Source organism: Neovison vison, chromosome 10 (genome assembly GCF_020171115.1).
Source record: "Neovison vison isolate M4711 chromosome 10, ASM_NN_V1, whole genome shotgun sequence".
Lineage (NCBI taxonomy): Eukaryota > Metazoa > Chordata > Mammalia > Carnivora > Mustelidae > Neogale > Neogale vison.
The window spans coordinates 35,040,410-35,064,265 of NC_058100.1; the positions used below are offsets into that span (position 1 = coordinate 35,040,410).

The following is a 23,856-nucleotide window of genomic DNA, read 5'->3' on the forward strand; positions in this document are numbered from 1 at the left end:
AGGTTTTACCTTCAAGTGTTAATCCATTTTGAGTAATTTTTGTGTAGAGTGTAAGATAATGGTTCAGTTTCATTCTTTTGCATGCAGCGGTCCAGTTTTACCAACACCATTTTTTGAAGAGACTGTCCTTTCCCTTCCTCCATTGTGTGTTCATAGTTCATTTGCCCTAAACTAACTGACCATGTAAGTGTGTGTTTATTCCTAGGCTCTGTATTCTGTCCCATTGATCTCTGTTTGTTTTTATGCCAATGCCCAACTGTAGCTATTTTTTTTTAAGATTTTATTTATTTATTTGACAGAGAAGAGAGACAGTGAGAGAGGGAACACAAGCAAGGGGAGTGGGAGAGGGAGAAGCAGGCTTCCCACTGAGCAGGGAGTCTGATGCGGGGCTCGATCCCAGGACCCTGCCATCATGACCTGAGCTGAAGGCAGACACTTAACGACTGAGCCACCCAGCAGCCCCACTTACTGTGGCTCTTGGATATAGTTTGGAATCAGGGAGTATGATGTCTCTAGCTTTGCTCTTGCTTTTCAAGATTGTTTGACTCTTCGGGGTCAGATTTTGAAAAATTTTATGACATTTTATTCCCAAATATATTTTTTAAAGTTTTTTATTTGTATTCCTAAGTGAGATTGGCTTGTAGAAACATTATCCCAAAGTATGGTCTTTAAAATACTGGCCCTGTGATAAGTTCAAAGAAAAAAGATTCTAGGGTCAGTAAGTTTGGAGAGTCACGCATAGCAGGTTCACCGCTTGGAGATTTACAATGTGTACTAGCCTTTTAATATCTCGGAGATGTCCAACCTAGAATCTTCCTCTTAAAATTTGGAAAGGAAGACCTATAAAACTCTCTGAGAGCAAAACTATTTTAAAGAAGGTTTAGGGGTGCCTGGGTTAAGCCTCTGCCTTCGGCTCAGGTCATGATCTCAGGGTCCTGAGATTGAGCCCAGCATCGGGCTCTCTGCTCAGCAGGGAGCCTGCTTCCTCCTCTCTCTCTGTCTGCCTCTCTGCCTGCTTGTGATCTCTGTCTCTGTCAAATAAATAAATTTTTTTTTAAAAGGAGGTTTAATTTTTTTCCCCAATTTATCCTGTGAATATTGGTCAGGCAAAATTTTATGATTCTGATTTTCTTTTTTTTTTTTTTTAGAACTTGTAACCAACATCGATACATATAAATTTACTATCATAGAAGTCTACCCAGCATCTTCTTAAAAATTAAATCTTCTCCTTTTTGAATCATATGTATCATCTCTGATTTTGATAATTTTTCTCACCTTGTATTTACTAGATACTCCAGAGTTCAGTTTCACTGTTTGAGTCATCAAAGAATGGACTCTTAAATTTATCAATGTTAGTTCCATTTTTCATAATTACTTACTAACTTTATCATATCCTATATTCTGCTTTGATTTGTTTTATAATTTTCCAACTTCTGGTGTTTTTTTTTGTTGGGTTTTTTTGTTTTTTTTGTTTTTTTGCTTATTTTTTTAAAATAATAAGATACATGACTGTGATTTTTCCTCTGAATAAAATTTTGGCTACATGTTCTGGGTTTCAATCTGGTGTGTAATGTTATTTTACCTGTTTAGTAAATAGTGTATAATTATAGTTTTGAGTTGCTATTTGACATAAGTTTGGGGGGAAGTTTTACTTTATTTTCATTGGTTTTATAATTCTTTCTGTTCAACTTTTATCATAATTTCTAGTTTTAGTGCATTGCCTTTTTATCTTCAATACATGAAATGAGGAATATTTGCTGTAAGATGTAAAAATAACTCATAGTCCTGGTTTATTAAACTTACATTATTGAATTCACAGGTTTAATTCTTAATTTATGACAATGTACCATCTTGGTATCATTGGTTCATTATCATTAGTCTTTGAAGAATTTTGGATGCTGAGAAAAGGCTGAAAGGTAGTCAGCCAACGATTTTTTTTTAATATTTATTTATTTGACAGACAGAGATCACAAGTAGGCAAAGAGGCGGGCAGAGAGAGGGGGAAGCAGGCTTCCCACCAAGCAGAGAGCCCAATGTGGAGCTCAATCTCAGGACCCTGAGATCATGACCTGAGCCAAAGGCAGAGGCTTTAACCCACTGAGCCACCCAGGCACCCCAGCCAACGATTGTTACTGAGTACCAACTAGATGATGGAAATGCCAGAAATACATTGATAAACACTTAAAGTTCCATTATTGAACTTATATTGCAGTTGGAGAAGCATAAGCAAGGGAAACTGAGGGTTGGAGAGATAAGCCAGTGATGGCAAGGAGTTTGAATTTTTTCCTACTTACAGTTGGCAGTTACTGGAGGATTTTAAACAGGGTAAGGATGTAATGTATGGTTATGGTGTTTTCTTTATGGAGAGTGGAGCAAGAAAGGTGCCAAGGAGATGTCATCCAAATGAGATAAGACAGTGGCCTGGATATAGGAGTCTGTAGTTCAGTGTAAACATCTGGTGTTATCTGCATTTAAATGGTATTTAGGATTCCCAGGCTGGAAAGATCACCTTGCCAAAAGCACAGATAGAGGGAAGTGGACCACGGAAGAAGCTTGGGACACTCCAGAGTTTAAAGGTCTAACAAAGGAAGAGAAGACATCAAAAGAGATTAAAAAGTTGTAGTCAGAGATGTAGAGGTGTGGAAGTGAAGACAATGTGGTATCCCAGAAGTCCTGAGAAGAAAATGATTGAAGACAGAGGAAAGGGTCAAGATGTCAGATGCTGCAGTGAAGCAAAGTAATGTGTAGATAAGGAATTGAACATTTGCTGTGCGAAGACATGGGTTGTATGACCTTGATAAGACCTCTGTCTATAGACTAACAAGATCACTAATCTCACGGGGGGGGGGGGGGGAGGGGAGGGAAGTGGTGAATAAAGGAAAGAATGGGAGAGGAGAGAATGGAGAAAATGGTTCAAGATAAGGAGTTTTGCTATAGAAGCAAATAGAAATGGGGTGGTTCTTAGGGGATGGGAAACATCAAAAGAAAGTGTGTGTGTGTGTGTGTGTGTGTGTGTGTGTGTGTTTGTTTTAAGATAGTTGATTTTAAGATGTGCTTCTATCCCATATGAATGATCTGATAGTAGAAAGGAGGAAATTGTTGAAGTAAAAAAAGGGGGGGGGCCTGGGTGGCTCAGTGGGTTGGGTCTCTGCTTCGGCTCGAGTCATTGTCCCGGGATCCTGGGTTCGAGCCCCGCGTTGGGCTCTGTGCTTGGTGGGGAGCCTACTTCCCCCTCTCTCTCTGCCTGCCTCTCTGCCTACTTGTGATATCTCTCTCTCTGCCAAACAAATAAAAATAAACTCTTTTAAAAAAAGGGGGGAATGATTGTAGGAAGTTCATGAAGACATTAGAAGAGAGGAAACTCAGTGTCTGAGTTTCTGAGTTCTTGTACACACTGAAGGCAGAGTCCATGGTTGCAAATGCAGTTAGTCTGGTGTATTTGGTAGAAAGAAGATAGATCATTCTCATCTGGTTGTATGTGTTTTTCCTGTGAAGTATGAAGTGAGACTATCAGCCAAGTGTTAGTGGCAAAGTGCATGTTACAGATTTCAGGGAATGACTACAGAATTCTAGTAGGGATGCCTGGGGAAGTTAGGTGCCCATTTGGTGTTTGTAGTTATAAATTTGGAGTGCAGTAAGCACAACAGTGTATTTTTTCTCTAGCATTATTTAGAAACTTGGATGTGGGACCTCAGTAAGGAAGTAATTCATCAGAGTTTTATTATGTAAGTAAAATGGTGAAGGGAGAGAAAGGAGAGGGAGTTGAAGGTTTGTGAGGTAGTAGTCACAGTACTAAACGGAGTCTTCATGGAAGTGAAGACATAGGGAATGTGCTGATGTGTGCAAACATGGTCGGATCAGTGGATCAGAAGTCCACACCGGAGGCTGTTTTCAAGATTGTCAGAAAGGATAACCAAACGGGAATTTTGATTGATGAGTTTATCATCGATACTCTGCTATATAAGTTTATAATTAATTGTAAAATTGATGTTTATTCATTTAGAAAGGAAATCAGTGGTCAATAGGAACTTGCTTCAAATCTTGAAAAACAAGTTCAGCTTAACCGAACTTGTTTTTAGTAGAATTGAGTCGATATACTATACTTTGGTCTTAATAGAGTCTTTTGGAATATACATGAGGGAAAATAGAGGGCATGACTTGATAGTACATATATGATAGATTTGTGATTAAGTCTTAAGTCTTACGTTGATACCCAGTGGGCACAGTTAATAGAAGATGGAACTCTGGCATGGGAACTTTTGAAGTCTGTTTAGCTCTATAGTATATCGTTGTAATGACATGGGAATATTATGTCATTATAAAAAATACAGATAATGCAAACCTGGAAGTATTGTGAATATAGTACTTGCCAGAATTGGAATTCAGAGCATCTGAGCAAATTGGGAAATGGGCTAGACTAACTAGAAGAAATGTAGTAATGCTAAACATAAATTTTATTTTGTTTTAAAATAGTACAGGAGAAATCTGGTTTCACAGGAGGTCAAGCCCAAAGGACCTAAAGGCAGTGAGAATAATGAATAATAGTAACTTTGTATTTTGTATATTTTACCTGCATTGTTCTAAGCTAGCTGTTCACACATGTGACCTTATTTTATTATCATTATAAGCCTAAGATAGATATTGGTATTATCCCCATTTTATAGATGAGTAAACTGAAATTCAGAGAGGTTTTCTTACCAAATGTCCTGTAAGATAATAAGTGGCACATTCTAGATTTCAACAGGTGTTTTTCATGGTCTTTACTATATTCTCCTAGCTGTTGCTTACTTACAGTAGTAAAAGCTTACAGTCTGAAAAGTAGGCAGAAATTCCACCACATTTCTTCCTTGCATCTAGTTAATTTTGCCTCTGGAGATTGGTGATCAGTTGCTGGCGTGTCACTTTCAGAAAATCCTTTTAAAATAGAGCAAATCCACAGAAAAATTTAAAGGCTGTTATCTAAAATCGTCTTCATATGAGAAACATTTGAAAAAATTGGCTTGGAGACTTAGAAGACTTGAGGAACAGATAGTGTCTGATCCCAGATGTTTAAAGAGATGTCATAGGTAAACAAGTTAGACTTCACATTTTTAATACTTAAGGATATTCTTATGACACGTGACTGAAAGTTCTACATCTGGTCAAAACACAGACTCATCGTGTGGTCACGTTCTCTTCACTGTAGCACTTAAAACCCTTTTACCTATGGGATAAAATTACTCATGCTCATTTTTAATGTTGAGGTAACTTTTATTTTTCAAACTATAAAACACGTAGTTCGGCTTGATTTCATAGTGAAATCATTCAGAAGCTCATATCTACATGATTGCAGTTGAAATAGACTAAACAAAAAGCTTCAGTCAGTACAAATTGCTGTGGGTTATCTATACGGCTACAGCGTGTGGTGAGAACCTGGAAGCTACAGCCGCAGAATTTATGAGACTTCCAGTAAATCAGCTCAGTTCAGTGTTTTAGACCTGTATCCAACTCTTCTTGGATGTCTAGACACAGCCTAAGATGAGGCTTCGAAAATGGGTAAAAACGAAGCAGCCAAAGCCACCAGAAGCCTTTGACCCTCTTCTAATGTTTCAACCAGATAATTATTTTCCCTCTCAAGAATTTGGCTCTCCTTTGAGGGGAAAAAAAAATCAAGATTTTTCCATGTGAAGAGACCCTGAAAGAAAATACTCTGGAGAAAGGTCAGTGAGAATGGGCCAAAGCCGAATTCTTCAGATCTGCTTGGAGAATGTGGAAAGTCTGCACCCTCGCCACTTTTCCTGCTTTCCAGCTGGCCAGAAACTGCCATGGCCTTTGTCCAGCTCTGCCTTCCCCGTACCTTTTACATCTTAATGGGACTCACAGTGTGCACTGGAAATGCCTCAGATGGAAACTTAAATGGTAGCTAAAAGCTATGGTAGAGGTAATTAGATAATTAAAAACTGTTAAATTTTGATTTCTATCAAGATCATCTATTACCCTTTCGGCTCTATAGCAAAGACACGACCTTTCAAATTGGACAACAGTAAACTTTCCTACTTGGAGAATCTATTTCCTTTAAATATGTCCCACTTTTCATTAAAAGTGCTTATTCTGCTTGTTGTGGTTTTTCCCTTCAGACTTTTTAATCTTAGATTTTCTGTGGAATGTTAAGGATTCTCTCAAAGATAGAAAATGCTGGTTTTAAACATAAACACGGTCCCAGTTCATTCCATAGCTCTTCCGTTCGTTCATCTGTTCCCTCGTTCGTTTGCTCCACTCACTTGACAAATACTGGTTTTGCGGAGGCCATAGGCCAAGGACCGTGGTAGACCCACACTGCGCCGTTCACCCGCTGGGCGGTGTTCGGAGTCACTTGATCTCTCTAAAATCCGTCTCCTCAATGAAACATCTCTGCTACCAACTTCGCAGGGTCGCTAATGAAGGTGAAATGAAATGATTTCTCTTTTAAGATGGTGAAAAATTAGAAGCTTCTTTTATCCTACTCCGTCCATTGCTGTATCCAAAAGATCACACACAACAGAGATGGAAGGAACAACGTTAATCAACTATTTGCAAAACGCCATGGAGTGAACTGGATTGAAATTTTATGCGTGACCATTGCATGCTTTTCCCTGATTAAGAAAAATGGAGCAGGGCACCTGGGTGGCTCAGTCGGGTAAGCGGCTGCTTCCAGCTCAGGTCATGATCCCAGAGTCCTGGGATCGAGTCCCGATCGGGTTCCTTGCTCAGCGGGGAGCCTGCTTCTCCCTCTCCCTCTGCCTGCTGCTCCCCCTGCTTATGCTCTCACTATCTCTCTGTGTGTGTCAAATAAATAAATTTTTAAGAAAAAGAAACAAGAAAAATGGAGCTAAACAGGAAGACAAGAAGAAACTTCTATACTTCCTCACTGAATCAACACAAGAAATGTGGATACTTGTGCCAACCAGAAATCCAAATAGCCAACTCTACTTTGAAGCCAATTCAAAAAATGAGTCCAAGTAAGAATTTACAGATGGGGAAGTCCAGACAGAAGATGCCTAATGATAAATATTTATTCAAGTTAAGCATACAGAGTTCCATTTAAATAATTGCTTGCAAATGTAACAAAATTGCTTACTAAACTAAAAAAATGAACTCTTAAAGAGATGTGAAAACAATAATTCAGAAATAATATTTGAGATATTTCTCGATAGATTAGCAAATGTGTGAGATAAAGTGACAAAAAGTAAACCCTTTTAAATTCCTCAAGAAGTCAGGAATTACTGTTTTATTTCTGAATTTCATATATATAAAAATGAATTCAGAGATGATTTAGAAAACTTAAAGATAATTGTTTTAAAAAGAAGATAATCTATTACCTGTAGAACTGAAAACCACTAAAAAATATAGAAGTGAAAAAAACAGTACTTTGTCAACATAAGTGAGGAAAGAGGAGCATAAAAAAATAAGCTTATGTCAAAATGACAAATGTAAAACCAAGCCATATAGCTATGGCAAGAATAAACAGGATTCAGACTTTCCTAATCATGGACAGTGCTTTTCAGATTGGGATGAAAAAGAAAACCCAACTATATTGTTGGCATTTACAACCAATGTATCTTTTTAGAAAGTAAAACAAATGGATAAAAGTAAAAAATTAAAAGAGACAAAGCTATGTCAGATTAATATTAATAAAAAGTGAGAAATCATTCTAATGATGAAATCAGAACAAAGAATATCACTTCTATAAACATGTTAAAATACTTACCTCTTTAACAAAAATATTAAAGCTTTGGTGGAAAATCACTTTTAAATTATAAAATGTGCAAAGGTATTTTAAAGATGATAGTCACTATCTTTATGGGTGTGATGATGTTCTTTATTCAATAAATATTAATTGAATACCAACTAGCAGTAGTCACTTTGTAAGACCTAAGAATATAGTGTAATCAAACAACACACTCAGATATGTCTTTCCATTTATGAAGATCTTGTTTCATGCCATTCAATAAGATTTTTGTAATTTTCTCAATTAAAAAATGTATCCTATATATTTTGTAGGCTTTCTCCTAATATGAATGGACTATTTTCCTATATCTAAGTTTTAGATGTATAGCCTATATAGTGTTTTGTTAAAGCCACTGGATTTTGAGCTAATTTTGGTAATTTACATTTTTTAGGGAATTACTAGTTTCCTCTAGGTTCTTAGTTTTGCCATATAGGATTGCCTGTAATACTTGATTTTAATTTTGTCCATCTTCTCTCTATTTGTATTTATTAATTTTGGTTTTAATCTGTTAATTCCATCTTCTTGGCTTGTTTCATTTTATCACATTTTTATAATCCTTATAGATGAATATTGACTTTTTTTCTCCTTTCTGTAAATAATGAACATATTTAAGATCATAAATTTTCCTACAATATTTGCTCTGTTCCATTGGTTGGCTATGATGTGTTTATATTTTTATTGTTTTCTAAACAATTTATAATTTTATTTTGTTTTTTTTTTATGTAATATAAAGGTCATCTAAGAATATATTTAAGGGGTTTTGGGGTCTCTTCTTTTTAGAATTTTTTTTTTATTTGTGATCAAAGAATGTGATCTATGTAGTCTCTTTTTTAAAGATTTTATTTTTTTGACAGAGAGAGATCACAAGTAGGCATAGAGGCAGGCAGAGAGAGAGAGAGAGGGAAGGGGCTCCCCGCTGAGCAGAGAGCCCGATGCGGGGCTTGATCCCAGGATCCTGGGACCATGACCTGAGCTGAAGGCAGTGGCTTAACCCACTGAGCCACCCAGGCACCCCTCTTTTTTAAAGTTTCTTAAATCTGGTATTGTATATGTGTGTAGGTCCAAGTGTAAGACTGAGTTTTGTAAATGTTTTGTGGATAATGAAAAATCTTTATCTTCTGTTTGCTTACTTTTGTCCACTATATTTGTCCAATTTGAAAAGTGTCACATTAAATTTTTTCTATATTTATATTTTAATTGGTTACATACTATAACAAGTTCTCGCAGTAGCATTTGCTTTCTTTCCTTCCCTACTATTTAATATGATACCAATCTTCACAATTATACTTATACCATTGTATAATATTTCTCTTTATTCTATTTAGGGCTCTTAAACTGTTTATCTTGTTCTGTACTTTTAAATTCTATCTTGTCTATTATTAATATTGCCATTCTTAAATTTATATTCTTTGTTTTGTGCTTGTCTGATTTCTCTTTTCTGTTCTTTATTTTTCCAAAAAATATGTAACTTTTTTAAACCTAAATTAACTAACTAGCTGAGAGAATTCAGTCCACTGTCATTAATTTCATAATTAATATACATAAATGTATTCCTGCCATCTTATAAAAATTTATTTTGTTCCTCCTTTTTTTCTTATTTTTTTACTTAATCAAAAGACTGATACTTTCTCCTTTTTCTTCGTTTTTAATTTGAGAGTTCTACCATACATTTAATTTCATTAACATTTTCATTTATCACCAGTACATAGCCCTATCCTTCCATGAGGCAAATTATCAAATATTTCTCCCCCAAACCCTTTCTTCTGCTTCTCCTCACACCCACTTCTCCTAACAACAGTTCCTGTGGAATCCCTTTGCTGCCCCACTCTCTGCCCCGGCGCCCATCAGAGAAGACCTGGGGAGCACTGTTAGGTCCTCCTACTGTCCCCCAACTTTTAGACTATTTGAATAGTGTGTCTCTTTTACTGTAGGAGTCTTTCTGTAACCCTTCTACTGCATATTCTTAGATGGTCAATTGTTATTTATCTTGATTAACTCTGTGGATGTTGCAAGTTCCGTTTTTTCCCTCTTAACCTTTCCTCACCTTGACCATGCTCTGCAGGTCCGTTTGGTGCAGTTGTCCTCTCCTGCCTGCTTAGGCACCCTCTCAGTCCGGGGTGTGGGGCTGTCCCAGCTGGGCAGAGGCCTCTACGGCCTCTTAGGACACCATGAATGCCTCTTCATCGCCTTGTGCCTCTGCATGGTCAGACCAGCGCCGGTCTACCTTGTTCTCTTTTCTAAGCAACTTGCGCTCTCCTTACAGAAGACTTTTAAATGTTTTATTTTTTTTCAGAGCTCAGGAATTGTATAAATGTATGTCTGCTTGATACCTTTTCTCATCAGGCGCACATGAAATAGTACGTCAATTATGTAGACTCAGATCTTTTTTAAAAACCAGGTTAAGATATTTTTTTTAAAAAGTAGTTTCTATTTTATAATTGTTTCTCTCCCCCCACCTCCCCTTTCTTTTTCTGGCCCTCCTCCTATTTATAGATCAGGTGTTCTTTCCGCCACACTTTCACGTCTTCTCTATCTTTATATTTTTTAAAATTCTCCCGCAAGATCTTGGAAACTATTAATTCTAGGCTCAACGTTCATCATCCTTTCCCTCAACTTATCCACTAAATATTTTGACTTAAAAAATAGTATTTTTTTAGTTTCAGGAAGTTTTTCTTGTACCCCTTCAAATCCTGTTCTGCTTTCCCCAGCAGTTCTGTACCGATACACTGTTCTGACTGCGCTCTTCATTCTCGCTTTCTCCGGCCGTGAGACCTCCTTATCAGGTGTCCTTTTATTTTGCTTTATTGGTCGTGGCACAGGTCCAGCCACTGGATACTTTAAGTGGACTGGTCCTGTGAGGGCGGGAAGGCACAGGTCATCCCACTCAGTACAGGCCCCAAGTAGGCAAGTGGCCGTTTACATACTGAGGCGCCGGGAGGGAACCTTTCTTTTGCATTAGGGGAGGAAAAACTCAGTGCCCCACACTCCTTAGGGCCAGAGGGCTGGGACACCCAGGAGTCCTGTGATCCATGCGGGACAGCCCAACCAAAGGCATGGTACGTGCTGGTCCTTGCCTCCGAGTTTTCCTGCTGTGGTCCCGAAGCTCTGTTCAGCCCTGAGCAAGAAAGTAGCACAACTGTCTAGCCACCCTGTACCGGAGTACCAGTCCCAGAGTCTACTGCACTCAAGGCAAGAAGATGTGTTTGACCTGAGTTAGAAGTGGAGGGGAAGCAGAGCACGGTTATGTCATCGTCTTGCCAGAACTCCCTGGAGGATATAACGATCAGCATAAAAACGGTACATTCCCTGTCCCAATGTTGTTGCTTGTGGGCTAGTTAGGAAGATAGACAGTATCTAAGTAAGTAAGCAAGTGAATAGATAAGTAAGAAATAAAGAAGAAAACCCACACATAATCCTGAACTCATAGCTGTGATTAGCCTGTGACAGACAGGTGAAAAGAAACAGGACCTGGGATTTCAGGAAAGAGGCGGCCTTCGTCGCGTAATGAGGGCAGAAGGAAAGAGCTACAGCAGAAAGTGGTACACTCAGAGACCTTGGGAGAAGGCATGGCGCGTTTTGGGAGGCAAAAGGAAGCCAGAATGGCTGGAACAAAACAAAACAAGGCAGAGCAGAGTGTGGAAAGAAGCTGGAAAGGAGGGTAACAGTTATGGGCCAGACTATGCAGCGTTTGAAAGGCCACGGTAGACAGTGTAGTCTTTCCCTAAAAGCAGGTGACTATTGAGTGTTTGACTCCACGGGTAAGAACATCAGATTCCCATTTCAGGAGGTCAGAGGATTCCGTGTGGAGAGTAAACCTGAAGGAGCCCCGTGAGGAGGCCGCAGTGACGTTTGAGGGCGGGTGATAGTGTGGTCAGGAGGTGCACTTTTTAGGGGGGCAAATGAGAGAGGGTATGAGAGAGGAAGGTTGTTCATTTGTTCGTGGCAGGGGGGATCTGAGACAGTCGAGCAGAGAAGTCAGTAAACACTGTGGATCTGGGGCACTTGGGGCAAGAGGTACCAATCTCTGAGCCATCCGAGGTTAGTTGTAAACAAAGGCTCTTAGGCATGAATGAGAATACCCTGGAAGAGAATAAGAAGAGAAAAAGACTAATTTCTGGAATTCTGCTGGTATCCATCTGAATTGGATTATCTCTTCCGGAGGGGTGAATGGTAATGCCTATCAGTGTCTTAAAAAATGACTGTAAGTTTTATCCTCTAACTCTGTTTATAGAGTTATAGAGCTATAAGGAAAACAAGAGGAGTAAGTGTGAAAAGTTTTAGGATAAAAATACTCACTTAAGCATTATTTCTGATCATAAAAAAAAAGGAAATTACCTAATTATCTAACAATTGAAAGAGATTAAGGAAATTATCATACGTGTATACTAATGAATATCATGCCATTCTAATTTGATGTTTATAAAGATGGCATAAGTAAACGAACCATAACACTCTCCGTCCTTTTGTTACGTCTGTAGTACCTGAATGCAAAATTCTATCTGCATTCAAACTCTGGTTAATGTTATTTGGAGTGTGAATTGCCATTCCTACTTATCTTTATAAACACACTTCAAGCATTTACTTATGCCATCTTTATAAACATCAAAGTAGAAGGGTAAATAAAAAAAGAGTCAGATTTGCAGAGAGAGAAGGGGCTTGGGAGACCTCAACTGTGTGAAAGACTGATAGAATGAGAGTATAAAAAAATAAGTTTATCTGTAAACGGTGAAAAATGGATGATTGTCACCATACTTTTATCTAGTTTCCAAATCTTTCTAAATGGACATGTATTATGTCTCGTGTATTATTTTACTGTTAGGAAAAGAAATAAAATTACAACATTATCCCAGTTGTCAATATGCACTTTACAGGCATTTCACTCTGTTGAATAGTGGTTAATGTTTTGGGTTTTTTTGTTTTCTTGTTTTCTTTTCACGGTATCAATGAGTATTTCTGTTTTGAATCTAGAATAGTATTTTAAGTTTGTAAGATTATAGCCACACCTTTTAAAGTTTTATGAGCCACTTAGGCCTAGCAAATAATTTCCAAAAATTGACTGATTACTAGGCAACAGCCGATCGATTCTGCTGACTTGGCACCGAGTGTATCATCTTGAGAGCATTTCTATTTCCTTCCCTTCCCATGGCTTAGCAGTACAAGTGGCTCTGAATTCTGTAAGGTGACGTTTCAAAAAGATTACATAATAAATACAAGAATTTGCTAATTATTTTAAATACAGTAGATTGTTTCTGTTTTCCTCCAGTGACTGTCGGAGAATTATCCATTTGGACTGTCATTTGTTTCATCATTGTCTGCAATGACATAAAACCATTTTGAAGTTGGTTCCAGACTAAAAACATGATTTTTTTTTTTTTAATTCCAGAAATGTATACAAAGACTATCGCTTCCTTGAGCTGGCCTGTGACTCACAGGAGGACGTAGACAGCTGGAAGGCTTCTCTCCTAAGAGCTGGCGTTTATCCTGATAAATCTTTAGTAAGTTGCATTGTATCTCGTATTTTACTATTATTAACCATGCTTAAGACGTAATTCTACACACCAGATAATGGAGAAGCTAGTTCTCTTTTGACTTAATTAGTTTGGAGCCGTTCTAAGTAATACTTCGCTTATATTTCTTCTTCTCCATTAGTTCCTAGAAATTTATCAGTCTGTTTGTTAGAGAAAATGCCCTCCTCTGCCGTAAAACATAGTATGTGTCATCTCAGACCAAGAGAGGATTTGTTTTAACTTAAAATCCTATTTTCCTTTATGTGGTATTTCACACCTGTCCTAGTGTTCTTACAGCTATTAAGAACATTCTTCATCTAGTCATAGTATGTATAGCATGTCTCAGCACTATTTCATATCCTTAAATATGCACTTATTGTTATAAAAATCTCCGTCCTTTTGTTATGTCTGTAGTACCTGAATGCAAAATTCTATCTGCATTCAAACTCTGGTTAATGTTATTTGGAGTGTGAAAGAAGAAAAACATTATATTGCCATTCCTACTTATCTTTATAAACACACTTCAAGTGTTTGAAATCACTTCCCTCATTCAAGTTAATAAACAGAACTTCTCTTTGTGTTCTTTGGGAAACGTCTGGATTTAAATTTCAGACGTCCCCCCAATGTGGGCACACACAGCGTCAGACAATGGTGCAGGTGCGCGGCTCTCGCTGCTTCCTTCCTGTTCCCCGTAAGATGTTGTGTCCAGGCGTCTCCTCGGAGCGCAGGTGCTGAGACCGAGCCTTGGGGAATGGGTCCAGCTCCACCCTCGTGCTACTAACTTGGCTCTAGATCGCTTTCTGGGACCCGCCATGCCCAAGTCAGATCATTTCTAGGCCCCATAGGAAGAGTCTTCTCAGAAAAAGTCTGAAATATGGGCGTAAGAGGTACAATTAAGGCATCTCTGGAGGAACTTTAGACTTGACCACAGCCCTGAGGGGGCACTGGAATTTAACAGAGTTCCAGATGTAAATGATCGGGGATTTGTGCCTAAATGTTCTCTGGTTGCTGTTCTGATGGCTCACAGGTAGACCTCTGAACCCCATCCCTGCCTACCCTTGCCTGGCCAGTTCCTAAAACAGCAGACCCCCCCCCACACACACACACACATGCCCTGTGCCCTCCAAACGAGGTGAAACAAGACCCTTTGTCAATGATATCCAAACACAGATGTATCTGTAGGATTTCCACAATCGCCCAAATTCTGTCATTTGTGTACATATTTACTTACATAGCTAATGCATGTGAGGAATCATTTAAAAACTAGGAGTACAACTTACACTTTTGTTATTAATTCTAATCATTTCCTCTTACTCTTCCCTCTCTGTTGACGGTACTGTGTTTAGTTTCACTAAGATTCTATATGAAAAATATACATATACTTGATTTTTTATTCATTCAATTCCCATTTCCTGTTGAGCCAATGCTTTTTTCCAAGCACCAATCAGAGCACTGGTGCTCCCAAGGTAAACAATAAGGTCCCATCCCCAAGGAGCAGACATTAAACAAGTGAACGAGTAACTGTGTAATTAGTGTGATTTTGAGAGAGTGATGCAGTCTATAAAAAATAAAACTAAAGGGACAGATAGAGAGGGGCGGGTAAGCTTTGTTTTAGTAAAGATGGTGAGGGAAAGCCCCTTTGAAGAGCTGCCATTTGAGTAGGCTCCTGAGGGAAGGGAGGGAGTGAATGAAATGAAGGGAAGACTATTTGTGGAAAGGACTAGCAAGTGCAAGGCCAGCTCAGTGTCTCAGAACAGCAACAAAAAGTCAGTGAGTCTGGAAGACAACGAAGGAGGACCAAAGCAATTGGTGGTTTCCACGAGGGGGGTCAAGGCAGATTATATTGGTCTTGAACGATGTGGAGAGCATCTGAGTTCTGAGTGAGATGGGAAGCCCTTTGAGGGATTCGAGCCAGTTAACGACATAAGATGGACATTTTCTAAAAGATTATGTGGCAGGGTATTATAGGAAGCTGCTCCTGTGTTCAAGCAGAGGTTTTAGGGCCAAACTACGAGACTGAAATTCTAGAAGTTCACATGTAAGTTGTGAGACCTCTAGCCTTTTTGTTTCAAAATTGCCATTTCTAAAATGGAAATTCCAGGAGTCTCCTATAGCTTGGTTGACAGGATTAAGAGAAAATGCAGGGAAAGCATGGAACAGATGGGCACAAGTAAGCGCTCCATTTATGATGGTGATGATAATTATCATTCTCCTCATGGACTGCTTTCTTCAACAAGTAGATGAGAGCTCAGTGTGGATATTATAGTGTAGCCCAATGAGATCATAAATACTTTATGCTATTTTCTATTTCTAAATAATGTTTGGTTGTATAAAATGTTTATGTATGGACGTATGTCTTCCTACCATGCAACAGTAATGTTTGTGAAAGTTTTTTTTTCAGTCGTGCTTTTATCAAACATAGTGCTTTTATCAAACACACTAGACAAGTTTGCTATTGAAAGAAATTATGTAATGCATCTCCTCCGAAGGAAAACTGTCTTAGAAAAGTAAAATCACCTTCCTATCTCTGGTGAACGGTGTTTCATAAATCTGGATTTTCCCCTGTCCATACCTCTGCACGCCAGCAGACGGTCAATGGAATATTGGCTATTTTTGATCAGAATACTCAGTTTCCAGCAAATCCAGAGTTGTCCTGCACAATCTATTTGATTCTTTCTACATCATTCTTGTTTATAAATATGCTTTTGGTACAGTTTCTTGGAAGGTTGAGACAAAGGGGTTTTTTACTATATGCCAAAGACACGACAGGAAATGAAACTTGGCAGTAGGCCATGAACATTGCTTTTCTCAGTTTTCATCATAAACAATATTTGCATTTCTTATGCACCATGTAGTTCTGGAGGTTACATTACACGATTGCTTGACTTTCAGAGTTTAAATGGCAGCTAACTGCTGAAAGCAATCTGAGTAGAATGCTTGTGTCAACATTCGTTTTGTGAGCATGCTTCGATTTGGGGGGAAGGATACTTTGGGGTACGGTTACTCCTAATTTAGAAGGATTTGATGAAAAAGTCAGATTAACCTAATAACAGATGTCTCTCTGTAAGTAAATTTTTAGGACTTCTAGTGTGTCATTTAGGTTTTATATCAATAAACCATTGAGTTGACAACAAATCAATCACTATTCTAAAAATGAAACATTTATTTATCATACGTGGGCATAAGTCTAGACTCAAGAAGTCCTGCTTTCTATACAAAACATGTCTAGGTTGACTGGGGAAACATCTACAAAGATCATTTTTAAGAATTGTGTAATTTTGGCTTCCTTTTGATAAATAGCCATCACCCCCATTTTGGTTTTGGACAAACGTTTTTTTCAACTAAGATTGCCCACTTTTTTATGACATGCTTTTCCTTATCATATTTTTCCTATCATGTCCACAAGATGGAATGTTTCTGTGTCACTTGCATCACAGTATTGGCTCTGCTACCTGGTGTTTTCTGTCCCTCGGGTTGTTTCTCTTGGAGTGTTCCATGGGTTTTTTTTTTTTTCTTTCTTTCTTTATCTTCCACTCCCTTCTCTCCCTTCCTTCCCTTCATCCATCACTGTTATTGTAGACTCAAGAAATTCTAATATAAAAAGGTGCACTTCTTACTTTATAAGAGTTTCAAGTCTAGTGGAAGAGAGGGCTGCAAATAAATAACCACTGTTGTGCTTACCACGTTGTAATTATCTGTATAAAATGCAACAGCCCAACTCGATTTCTATATAGACTAATTACCTTTTTTCCCTTAATCTTTTTGGATCCAAAGGAAAATGTAGACTTCACATTAGAGCAGTGTGATGTGTGGCCCAAAAATGGAAATGAGGAGTCCTGGATTCAGGTTCCAACTATGACACTGCTGTACTTTCAGTGGTTAGGTCCTCTTTCTGAGCAGTCATAGTACTTTAAAAATGTATTGAAATCTGAATTTGGATTTAGCAGAGTTTTAGTTCTTTACTATTTCCTTTGGCCATTAAATTAAAATTATAACCACTATACAATTTTATATTGTCAAAGAATTGAATTGCTACAAAATGTTGAAGTAAAGGTGTTCCTAATGGAATTAGTTCATAGTATTTGTTTTTGTTTTTGTTTTTGTTTTACTGATGAAGATGAGATAAAAAGTATGTGCGTGCCAGTATCATAGGCTACAATCAAAGAACTTTTAAAAGATTTTTTACAGGAAAAAAATGTGTGTATATGCATCAGTAGGTGTGAATACGCATAAACGTAGATTTCACTAGATATCTAAAGAACGTGACATAGAAAATGATGGACTTCTCTGGCACAGTTTTGTCAGCTAACGGCATGACTTAAATTGTGTATAAACACTAAAGAATTCCAAATTCTTTGGAACATTTTGTGTGCAGAGAAATGAGGCAGACTTTAAGCCTGACCTGCTCACGTTTGAATCCCGATGCTTCCACTTACTGGCCGTGTGGCTCAGGCAACTTACTTAGGTCTTCAATTGTTTATTCTTTTTCTTAAACTCAGAATAATGCTACCTTCCCCTGCGTGACTTTAGAGGATTAAGTGAGAACTGTTGCTGCCCCTGGGTGAATGTGTTCAATGCCACGTAGCCTTTATGATGATTAAAAATTATTAATGGTCCATGAAGCCCCAATTCCCAGTGTAGTGGTTCATTTTTCTTTTGCAAAGTATCAGCAGGACTTGGGCATGTGAAGGAGAATTTCCTCAACTGCTGGCCGAGGAGGCAGGATTGTGTACGGGGTGTCTTGGGGTTGGGCTGCCCTGGAGCCAGGCCGGCTTGGAAGGGTCCGTTGGTCCGTCAGGAGTGAGCCCAGGGGCCGTCTGTTGGGGAGAGTGAGGATCCACGAGCCTGCCCTCTGGTGCTGGCCCACGGGCTTCCTGAAAGAAGCAGCCTTCAGCGTACTCGGCGCCCTGGAAATAAATTTGGTGCGAATTCCGATTTGCCTGTTTGTTACATTACGCACGTCAGGATTTCTGAGGGATTCCTACTGGCTCTGGAGCCGGATGGTCCTCCGCCCCCAGGCACGAGTGAAGTGATGAGAAAAGGCGGCAGGACGTGAACCTCTGGATTCCAGGCGTTGCCAGGCCTGGTGAACGCCTCTAGGACGGCTCTGGAGTTTGAAACCAGTCCATCAGCAAGTCTTTGGGGACTTAAGAAATTCTTGGTGGAAAGACTCTAAAACTGAATGTTTCTCTGTGGCAGATACTCACTGGCCGGGGGGGCGGGGGGTGGCCTGCGCATCATCCGCGGGCGAGAAGGCGGCTGCGGGACGCCCACCGGCCTGCAGAGGTGTCGGTCGCGGACCCGCGCTCACGCACGCGCACTCACTCACCGCCCCCACCCGACACCGACGAGGCCCGCACGGGCCCGGCCGCCGCCACTCGCTGGCTCTCGGCACGTCCGCACGTCAGGCCGCCACATGGCCGGCTCTGCAGTGTCGCCGTCCTTCCGGCGAGGCGCTGGCCGCGGTGAGCCGTCCGTCGCCGTCACAGAGCCGGAGGGAGCGGTGGCTCAGTGCAGTCCACCCCCCGGCCGCCGGCCTCCGGCGCAGGACACCGTCGGGGAATGACCTGAGGAAACCAGAAATGGCCAAGCCAGCCGCGCCCTCCACGTGGGTGTTTCTCGTAGTTAAGGATCGAGGCCCCCTGCTCTGTGACGTCATCGTTGCCCCCACACGCAGAACCGTCGGCCTTGGAGCCGGGCAACCCCGTATCCCCCGACGCAGACGGACGCGGTTCCTTCCGAACGTTGCCGCAGACCGGAAGCTGCGCGGCTGGGGCCCAGCGACCCCCGTGCGCCTGCGCACTCGCCGCAGCGCCGCCTTCCCGGGAGAGCAGCGTCGTGTCACTCTGACCGTCTGACCGAGCTCTGCTCCTGACGAAGTTCCGAAGTCCCGGGGCTTCTCCACCGCCTTCCTGAATGGTTGGCGTGTCCTTCCAGAGACGCTTCCTCCTCCCCTCATTCATCCTCGTGTCCTTGCGTGTGTCCCACGAGGGCCGGGGATGGGAACGGCGACGCCCCACGCCACGAAGCTGCCCCCCGCTGTCGCCTCAGTGTCCCTAAACTTGTGTTCTGTCCTTATGAACCCTGATGGCCGGGGCGGGCCTCGGACGGGACGTTTCCCCAGAGTCACCGCTTGGCGCGGTTTCTAAGAAAATACCCTCCCCCGCGGTTGCCGCCTTGCCCGGCCGGAAAGTCGCTGTGGCGCGCGTCTCCCCGCACACCCGCCGCGGGCGCGGGATCCGGGCCTCCCGCCGGCCGGCCCCGCCGCGCTCCGCCCGCCGCACACCTGCACACGCTTCCCTGACAGCCCCTTCCCCCTGCACCTCAGCGAGCAGCTCCCCCCGGCCCTCGTGGGAAGAGCGCGGTCTGTTCCCCGCCCGCCTCCCATCCCGTCGTCCCCGCAGGATCTGACCTCTCAAGGACTCGGGCTGCCCTGGGAGTAATGAGTCACCGCTTTATTTTGTTAGTCCATATGGGAGTTAAATCGTGCGCGATCAATCATCGTCCCGCGGCTCCGGGTGGAAGCAGGAGAGCCGTTGGCCGCCGCCTGTCGCGGGCTGCTCTCCGCCTCGCCATGCAGAGCGTGTCTTGCAGAAAAGACTGCATGTGTCGGTGACTAACCTTTCAAGAGCCATTTTCTTGGATGCGGACCAGTGTTGACTTTGGCCCCGTCCCCACTATACAGCTTTGGCTTCCCATGCCCGCCCGAGACAAGACTCCTAATTTATGAAGTGGAGGGAGGCGCAGATGTCGGTCGTGACTTGGTCTGCTTACCCCGTCTCCCCAGAACCACCCACTCCTCTCCTCGGCGCTCTTTCCCTTTCTTTTTCCACCTTCTTGGAAACCAAGGATGCAGTGTTTGTTGAGAAATGCACCGGCTGATGAAATTTTCCACTGCTTGGCATGTTGGAGGCGGGCCGTCAGGAAAGGGCAAGCTGACATACTGACTGTTTTGCCTTTCATGCTAACGGTTCACTTATTACCAGCTCCAACCTGGGCTTTTTGGCCAGGTTCCCATACTCCAAGGATTCCGGGTAGAAAGAAAGGGGGAAATCTCTGTCATAATTTTCTGCCGTTATAAATATAGGATTTCATTTAATATAAGTGGATTCTTTGATTTGCCCATGGGCTCTGGGTGTTGTATGTATGTATGGGATGTCAGCGGATAAATTACTTGTTTTGATTTTGTTCTAGCGTGAAAACCCTTAGAATCTTTAAATAAGTTTATGTTTAACGTATTTCTTTTTTTTTTTTTTTTTTTTTTTTTCCTTGCGGCTGCGTGCACAGGGGAACAACAAAGTAAGTTCTTTGTCCCTTTGCGGCTTCTCCTTCTCTCCAGCTCCCACTTCCCCGCCGCATGTATCTTGGCAAGAACGTGGCTGTGCACGGTGCAATGACTGTTGTGTGTAGCTGCGCGCCGGTGGTCTAGGGCTTGCACATTTCGGGGGAAATACGCATTGGGACTACCCTAAGGGCTGCTCCGTTTTGACCTTTGGGAAGGGCAGTGTTAGGTTCCTCAGGGCTGGCTGTCGGGGGGTTCAGAGAGGTTGATGATATAAGGAAGGAGGTGGACACTGAGAGCAAAGATTATGAAGATTGAATAATAAGGGCTCTCCCACAGAAAGGGCGCAACAATCTCATGGAACTCAGGGCAGTGAAGTTTTTGACCAGAAATCAAAGCTCTCACATTAATGTGCAGTTATAAAAGCCCCAAGCTGAAGTCTTAAATAGCAGGACGGCTGGCTGTGCTGGTGCAAGTGAACTAGACCAGGGCTCGGGCTTTGAAGGGGCCTTAAAATGGATGGAGGGGGGGGTCCTCATTTGACTTGGCTTCTGCTCCCTGATGCGTTCCAGCTGGACGGAAACAGGAGGGTGTGGGGGATGGAGAAGGCGACGGAGTGTGCTGGTGGATTTGTGAAACCGAGCAACACTCACCGGTGGTGAAAATTATCTTAATGTTGTCACTGCTGTTAGAGGAATGAGCATTGTGCTCATTCGTACAGTGGCTGGCTTGTTTGCATTTAAATTCAGTTCTCCCAGAAGATTAGAACTACTTCTCACTTGTAGTTAGGCAAGATGGTCTTAAGTTGAGCAGGGTGATTTGTTTTTCCTGTTTTCTGTGGAGAACTATTAGTGTTTCATCCTACCAGGTGGCCCACTTAAAATGGGCCTCATTGAATACAATAGGAATTGAAAAGAATCTGTTCTATAAGGGACTGCCTGCATATTTAAGCCAGCTGGAATTCATCAAAATTGCTGTTCATAAGCCATACGTATAGAATGTAAAACAAATGTGGGAAATCTTGCAGTTTAATCTGATGGAATGTGCTGTTATAGAACATGTTGAAGTCGTGGTTGGTATTGAAAATGTGTCACTTTATGAATTTATATCTGGGTAGAACTGCTTGTGACCCAAGTAATAATGTTTAATAAAGTTAAAAATACTACAAGAAAAGTACGAGATAGACATTTGTGACAAAAGAGGCAGTAAATTCTGTCCATGTTTTAAAAACGCCAGGTAGCTTATGAAATTAGAGATTTCTTACACAAAGTGAAGGATACTATGTCTACCCTAATACTACCATTGTTAGAAAAAAACCATTTGAACGAAATATAAAAACTCATATTTTGGTTCTTACAGCCTATGATGTATTTCAGTTCTTGGGTAGTAAATATGTCTGATCTGGTCGTTTCTATCGAGTCTCTTATCTAGAATTTCATGGGCTCCATCTCTCGTTTGTTTGTTAAGTACCATGAGCTAATTACGCGTGCGCTGACTGATGATCCGGGAGCCAGCTGCTGATGTTCTGGGGGGAGTGCTAACCCTTAGACCACTTGAAAAGTATTAATGATTTGCCTCTTTCCTAGTGATTCGCTGATACCTTACAGGGTTTTGAGTCCCAAAAGAAAATACTTCTCTAAAGGACTCGTCCATTTATTGTGTCTTCTTGGTCAAATTCTTCTGGGCGATGTTCGCTTTAATAGAGTTTACCGATTTTCAGATAATTAGAGTGCAATAGCAGTGAAACCCCGCCATCTAAGCTGCTGCTCATACGGGTACGTCCAGGATGCTGCAGAAGACCTTCCAGGGTCTTCAGGCTCCTGGAGCCACCATCTGCATCATGAAGACTCTGAGGGGGTGTCCTCAGGTGCCAGAGGCTCAGCTGAGGAGTGTTAAAGACCTGGGCACCGAGGGTTTTGGTTTTTGATAGAAGAGTGGCTACTTTGGAGGTTCTGGTATTTATTGCCCTTATGCCTTAATTTTTCATTGTTTATGTTATGAATGGTGGAAAACTGCAATGCTAACACTTCTAAAATCCGATCATTATACTGACCATGCGCTCTGGCACGAAAGAGCCTCCTGAAATCACAAACAGCCCATCTGCATGCTATTTTCCGTGCGCTTAGAATTTCAGTATAAATGGAAAACATTGGAATACAAGCTGTGCTGTCTCCAGAGTATAGATCTGGAGTCTTCAAAAGGAGAGTATGAGATTCTTTTTTCCCTCTGATTCTGGAATGCTTGTTCTGAATTGTCCCCAAGGCAACATACCTAACTTGTTGCCTGCCCTGTACGTGAGCCAGCTGTAAAAGGTGACTCATTTTAGACTCACAATGGCTAATTGTTTACTTAGGGAATGGCATTTTATTATTTATGATATTAACCAGACTCTAAGAATGAAGTCTGCTAAATTAATGCTTCTTTAGAGCAGGGTGAATGGATTCATCATCCCACATACATTATGTGCAAACACACACACACACAAGTAGGTGTATATTCTGAAGTGTATGGAATAAGCTACTGTTCATTTTCTCAGTAACAACTAAGCTGATCTGCTTCATTGTCCATTAGGTTATACTTTGGGTTTGGGATCTAATCCTCTAAACTCCAAGGAAGCAAACTTTCATGATAGATGCGCCTTTAGATTTATATTATGAGAGAGTGATACATCCAGGTTCATATTCCTCTTTGAACAATTGTATGTATTTTGTTATTTTTCCTTAAAAAGCATATTTTCCTTTTCTGCAGAGATCACAGTTGGTTGAAAAAAAAATAATAATCCTTCCAGGCCCGTTACTTATTTTTCCTTTTTTGAAAATGTTTTTCTGTTGGCATAGTGATACTCTGAATTGCTTAGGGTAGAGTCTGTCTCCTCCTCAGAGGGGTTTCCCTGAACTGTGGATTCCAAGTCCATGTCTACATGAGGGAGACAGAGTCTGGGACTTCATGAGTCACTTTGGGGAATGTGAAAACATATGTACAGTAATGGGGTCGGGGGATGTTTTTGTTCTTTTTCTTAATTTGTTGTACACAAATAGAAGAACGTCATTTGCAGAACTGAGGCCTTTAGGTCAAACGTAATCTCCATGTCTCTTGCCCTAGAAAGAAGACATTTAATTTCCTTATTTAATTTGATGCCCTCTCTTGGTAGGCATTTCTAGGAATATAATAGACTTTTAATTTTATTTCTTTATTAAAGACTTTGGGTTGTTGAAAATCTTTGATAGGACAAATTACAGGTAAAGAAATACTTAAAATAGTAAGGAATAAAATTCTATAACAAAAGCTCTCAAGTTTTTTAATGACGTTGGTACAGAAAC

The 23,856-nt window shown here is 41.0% G+C and overlaps 1 protein-coding gene across 5 annotated transcripts in view; it reads left to right on the forward strand.

Annotated features, from left to right (window-relative positions):
* DNM3 (dynamin 3) overlaps nt 1–23,856 on the forward strand; it is a 534,866-nt gene that overhangs the window by 419,263 nt on the left and 91,747 nt on the right. For 4 of the 5 annotated variants that reach the window (XM_044266976.1, XM_044266979.1, XM_044266978.1 and 1 more), the window contains one exon: nt 13,131–13,242. In XM_044266976.1, the coding sequence (XP_044122911.1) occupies nt 13,131–13,242 (112 nt within the window). Of the gene's footprint in view, nt 1–13,130; nt 13,243–20,541; nt 20,554–23,856 lie in introns of all 5 variants that reach the window. The other variant, XM_044266977.1, reaches the window with a different exon arrangement.